The 6,000-nt window shown below is 41.2% G+C and overlaps 2 protein-coding genes across 2 annotated transcripts; both read left to right on the top strand.

Annotated features, from left to right (window-relative positions):
- The first annotated feature begins 504 nt into the window (after window positions 1-504).
- LOC112092969 lies at window positions 505-1,296 on the top strand. The gene has a single exon (XM_024170359.1). The coding sequence runs from the start codon at window positions 505-507 to the stop codon at window positions 1,294-1,296; it is 792 nt and encodes a 263-aa protein (XP_024026127.1).
- Window positions 1,297-3,762: 2,466 nt separating this feature from the next.
- LOC21392028 (allene oxide cyclase, chloroplastic) lies at window positions 3,763-5,220 on the top strand. The gene is made up of 3 exons (XM_010105515.2): window positions 3,763-4,093; window positions 4,222-4,343; window positions 4,593-5,220. Exons 1-3 carry the CDS (start codon window positions 3,874-3,876, stop codon window positions 4,992-4,994), a joined length of 744 nt encoding a protein of 247 aa, XP_010103817.1. The 5' UTR covers window positions 3,763-3,873; the 3' UTR covers window positions 4,995-5,220.
- Window positions 5,221-6,000: the final 780 nt, after the last annotated feature.

Here is a 6,000-nt window from a genome sequence, read left to right as displayed (position 1 = left end):
CACTTAATGATTTTCAACAGGTTTAGAAGTCTGACAGAGATGTAGATTTTGCTTGTTGGATTAATATTATTGTTGCTTGAGAAAGAATAATAATTGCTTTAGAGAAATTGCTGTCAGTATAGGATTGAATGTTAATTTTCTTGAATTATGAGAATTTGAACATGATTAATTTGGTGAAATCGGAAACCCTAGAATCTTAATCTATTGAATTTTCATCCGTTGCTTAGCATTGTTTAATTTATTTAATTGTTTTAGTTTTACTTTACTTAATTTTATAAACTCTCTTTTCAAGTATTCAAATAAAATTAGGGTTAATATAATTTCGGTAATTAGTAAACAACAATCCTCGTGGGACGATATTCTTATTTACTATTATATTACTTGATTGCAATAGCGTATACTTGCGTTACGATTTTTCACAACAGAGGCAGACCCAACACTTAGAGGGCAGAAGCGTCGAGAGTAGCCGGCTCGGCCATTTCGACAGAAGAATCACGCGCCATCATGGAACGTATGGCCAGCCTAGAGCAAAAACTGACGGGGGACGTGGTGGGCCTAAAAAAGAATATAGGTCGTGTGGCTGAGGTGGCAAACGTCGATATCACGCCCAGCCGCACACATGACCATCCATTTACCGAAGAAATAATGGCGCCCCCTCTCCCCGATAAATACAGGTCGCCGTCAATCCCACCGTATGATGGGCGAGGAGATCCCGACGACCATTTGGAGATGTACACAGAGCACATGCTCTTGCACGGTTATGCCGAGGAGATCATGTGCCGGGCCTTTCGAAACCATTTGACGGATTCTGCCCGAAGATGGTTCCGGACGCTGAGGCCAAACTTTATCTCGAGCTGGGACGAGTTAAAAGAAGCGTTTTCCCTCCAATTCATAGGGGTCAAAAAGTATGTCCCCCCAAAGCAGAATCTGATGACGATATACCAAAAGCCGAACGAGTTACTAAGGGAATGGCTCGCGAGATATGGGGAAGCTGTTGCCGCCACGATGGATATAACAGATAGAGAGGCCTTGATGGGGGCCTTATCTAGCATGAAGAAAATTACCCCATTCAAAAGAGAGCTGAACCTAAAACCTCCGTCCAGCTACAGGGAGTTTTTGGCGCGAGCGCAGGGGTACATCAACACCGAAGAGGCGGACGCAAACGACCCCGAGCACAGGTCCAACAAGAATAAAGGAACCAAACAAGGGTCGACGCCTGTGAAACAGGATGGAAAGAAGCGTCGAGGTGGAGGAAACGGAGACAAGCAGCCCGCCGTGACGACGAGCGCTTCATAAGCCGAGGCAAGAGGATACCCGTAAGCCTCGACTGTTCCAAAAATATGATTCCTACCATGAGCTAACGATAGGAGTCGAGGAGGTCTTCAATCAGGTCGGCTGCGGGAACTTGCTGCGCCGATCGGAACCGATGAAGTCAGATCCCAGCCGAAGGAACCAGAAGAAATTCTGTAGGTTCCACGGCGATGTCGGCCACCACACCAACGATTGCGCCGACCTCAAGGATGAAATCGAAAGAGTAATCCGCGAAGAAAGGTTACAAGAGTTCAGGGCCGAACGGAGACCTCGAAATGACGACCATGGTGGGCAAAATGACGGTCGACGCCGAGAGGAGAACCAACGCCCAGAGGATCGCGAATCCGTCGGTGTCATACGGACTGTCCTCGGCAGTCCTTATATAGGAGGAGACTCAAGAAGGTCTCAGAAGGACTACACCCACGAGGCCGGGGGGTTTATCAGGAGCGATTCTGGAGCGTCTCCGCTGCAAAAACCCCAAGGTACGGTCACACCGACGTGGCCTTTAACGAGGATGACGCCAGTGGGGTTCATTTCCCCCACAACGATGCCTTGGTGGTGGAAGCCATGATAGGAAACCACACCGTGTGCAGAATCCTGGTAGACAATGGGAGCTCGATGGACCTCCTATACTCCGATTGCTTGGAGAAAATGGGGATCTAAAAGGAACAATTGGAAAAAACCTCCAGGCCGCTATATGGTTTAACTGAGGACTCCGTCACCCCCCAGGGGACCATCCGGTTACCTATAATCGCCGGAGAAAAACCCCGACAGGCTACCACAATGGCCAACTTTGTGGTTATAAAAGGAGGCTCCCAATACAACGCCGTGATTGGAAGACCAACCCTTCAGGCGCTAAGGGCCATAACTTCCGTTTACCACCAAAATGTCAAGTTCCCTACCCTAAATGGCGTGGGCGAAATGAAGAGCAACCAGTATGAAGCTAGGGTTGCATACTCTGACGCCCTGCGCGGATATGACCAGCCAGGAAGACAGGAGGCAAGGATGGTTCACCAGAGCCTCGTCGAGGACATAGACCCCAGGATCCAAGAGGAAGTCACATGGTCTCAACCCGTCGTGCAGTTGGTGAAAATCCAAGTTGATGAAGACGAGTCCACTAAAGTGCTAAAAATGGGCTCGGGCTTAGTCTCATCACTTAAGGTTGAGATCGAAAACTTCCTCAGGAAGAACTTAGATGTCTTCGCCTGGAATCATTCCGACATGGAAGGGATCGACGCCGAGGTAATATGTCACTCTCTAAACGTTGACCCCTCATAACCGCCCAAGTGCTAGAAACGTCGACCGATGAACCCCGAGAGGTATGAAGCGCTGAAAGAAGAGGTCGACAAGCTGATCAATAATAAGTTCATCAGGGAGGTCCATTACCCACATTAGGTATCAAACCCCGTTCTAGTGATCAAACCCAACGGGAACTGAAAAATATGCGTCGACTTAAGCGATCTCAACAAAGTCTGCCTGAATGAGGTTTCACAACACGACAACACTCTTCTCATCATATATAAAGTAGCAACCAGCTAGTTCCGCTCTTTGCAAAGAACTATCTTTGGCAACTTTTTCTCACACTTGAGGGAATCATTTTTCTCCCCCAATTGGGTAATAAGAGATACCTACACCGCCCATACTTCCAACAAAAAAAATCTCAATCCACAATTGTTTAGACTCGAATTCCTAAACAAAAAAGTTCTACGAAATTTCTCGCAAATTTTTTTTGATTGGGTAATATGAAATAGGGTTCTATCGTGGACCCTCATATCTATGTAATATTTTATTGATTTTGATAATTTTCTTATTTTGATGTGATTGTAAGTAGCCTTTAAAACATAAATCATTCCAAAGTACTCTCTTTTAAATTTTTTTTTTTTTTTTTTACCGAGGCAGAGACACCTTAGCATTGCAACTACAAAACCTTGAAAAAAAAAAAAGGTGCGATAACATATCCCTTTTTTTTCCCCTTAATACATGAAAGCACAAAACCAAAAATTCCGTCCAAATTATCAAAAAAAAAATTCCGTCCAAAGTCGGAACCCCGAAACACGTTTACAATTAATACGAAAGATTTCGGCTTTCAAACATATAGAAAAAATCCCAAAGCGTTACGGAAGTTGGAACGTTCCCAATTTTCCCCATACGAATACGTAGTCATTGACCCAAATAAATTTTCAAACGTACTACTTTACACGTGTTTATTTAAATTTTTTTAATTTTATTACAATAAAAAAATTTAAAAATAATCACATTTAATTTTTTTATTATAATAAAAAAAATTTATATAAAATTATATTTTAATTTAAATTAAAAACTTGAAACAAATCCTATTTTTTAACGCATCGCCGTCCACCTAAAAGAAAAGAAAAAAAGAACACCACGTGATTTTCCTTTTCTTTTTTTTAAAGACATGATTTTCAACTCTATAGACTATTGTCTAAAGATCTTCTCTCTTCCCCAGTCTTTATAAACAAACTCATTTCGCCTTACACTTCCACTTCCACTCTCAATTTCCCCACAACTTTCTCGCTTACCAAACACTATTTTTATTCACCAATGGCTTCCTCGGCCTCTGCTATGAGAGCTCTGACATCCTTTTCCCCTGTCAAACTTTACATTCCAAGAAAATCCCTAATTTCTTCACCAACTACGAAAACTCTCAAACCTAATTTCAAGATCTCAAACCCATATTCTCTTTCATCATTTCCCAAACGATCCTTCTCTTGCAAATCCCAGCTGGCCAGTACTACTCCATCAGATTCCGAAAGGCCACCCAGTAATTATTTCTTTCTTCTTTTGCGCCTCCACAAATTTATTTGTTACATTTTAATTAATTTGGAGTTATTATTTCTTCAACTTATGTGTTTGTTCTTTTTTTTTTTTTTTGAATTTTTGGTGTTTCAGCAAAAGTTCAAGAGCTTTATGTGTATGAAATCAACGAGCGTGATCGTGGAAGTCCTGCGTACCTCCGATTGAGCCAGAAATCTGTTAATTCTCTTGGAGATCTCGTCCCTTTTAGCAACAAAGTAAGTCAATTATTCTTTTTCCCTTTTTTAATTTACTGTAATTTTTCTAATTTTTCTCAAAAATAAAATAAAAAGAAAGAATCAAGCATTTTGCCACTTGACTATAAATATTAAGTTAAAGAGCCTTTACTTTCTCGGGAAAATATTGCCCATGTCAGTCATCATCTCGAAAGAAAACCACATTTTTTTTTAACCTGTTCTTAGTAACATTTCGTTTATTTATTTATTTATTTATTCTTGTGATTGTAGCTGTATACCGGAGACCTGCAAAAACGGATAGGCATAACGGCGGGAATATGCGTTCTGATCCAGAACAAACCGGAAACGAAAGGTGACCGGTACGAGGCCATCTACAGCTTTTACTTCGGAGACTATGGTCACATATCGGTGCAGGGATCGTACTTGACCTACGAGGACACGTATCTCGCCGTGACTGGTGGCTCTGGAATCTTCGAGGGGGTGTACGGCCAGGTGAAGCTGCAGCAGATCATTTTCCCCTTCAAGCTCTTTTACACCTTCTACCTTAAGGGCATTAAGGACTTACCCAAGGAGCTCCTCGTCAAGCCTGTGGAGCCCAGCCCATCTGTTGAGCCCAGCCCATCCGCCAAGTCCTGCGAGGCCCACGCCACCATCGCTAATTACACCGACTAGATCAACGGTGGTGACTTTGTGATAATGCCATCCGTTTCTTTTCTCACGGTGATGCAATAAATAATATATGATGGCTGGCTTTTTATAAACTTTTTATGTGGGCCCTTTTTTTTTTTTTTTTTGGAGTTATGGTTAGTGTTTTCGTTTTGTCCAAGTAATGTTGTAGTGGATTGTAATTATCCAATATGAATGGCTGATGTTGATAGAGGTGACACTATTTTATTTATGTGTGTGCTTACATTGTCGTTTTGTGCTTCTGTTTTTCTTTGATAATTCATTGTCGTTTTGTGCTTGTTCGTTGGTTTGGTGAATTTTGGTTGGTGTCCGCTGAGTCTGATACCAAAATCTCTCAGTGGTCTTCTCATGGAAGTGGTGCCAATGTCCGACAGCCAATGGGCATAAATTATTTTGCGTTCACCACACATTGCAAGTGTTTCTAGGCAAGTGATGAGCACAAAAGTCTTTCTAGACAAGTGGATTATATTGCCCCGTTTATTTTATTGATTTGAATTTAGAATTTAAGTTGTACTACAATAAAAAATTTTCAAAAACAGTCACATCTAACTTTTTTATTATAGTAAAAAATTATCACATAAAGTTACATTTTAACTTGAATCAGTAAACTAAACGGGCTCATTATTGATCTATTATCCATGTTTGGTAGAATGAGAGATAATTAACAAGTTTTATCTTAGAGATAAATATTAGACTTTTTCTGAGAGTGTGACTACTACTCTATAAAATAAGAACTTGTATAAATTGCTCTCTCCTAGTAGCATAGTGGCCGAATTTTTTATAGAGCGTGGGAAGGAAATTTTTTCTTCAAAAATTACACGTCGTGCATGTTTTGGTATTCGTAGAAATCTTGAGTGTTTATTCGTTAATCCCATTTTGTTTCAAGTGTGTCCACACACACGTCCTCATAGATTCAAGAAATTGACGAGGAAGATTCGGGTGTTCTAAACTAGCTTGGAGCGAGAAACATTCGATGTCAAAAAATTTAACA

The sequence above is a fragment of the Morus notabilis genome, unplaced genomic scaffold, assembly GCF_000414095.1.
Source record: "Morus notabilis unplaced genomic scaffold, ASM41409v2 Scaffold1006, whole genome shotgun sequence".
Classification (NCBI taxonomy): Eukaryota; Viridiplantae; Streptophyta; class Magnoliopsida; order Rosales; family Moraceae; genus Morus; species Morus notabilis.
Note: the sequence above shows the minus strand (reverse complement) of the source record. Positions and strands in the feature narration are given on the sequence as shown.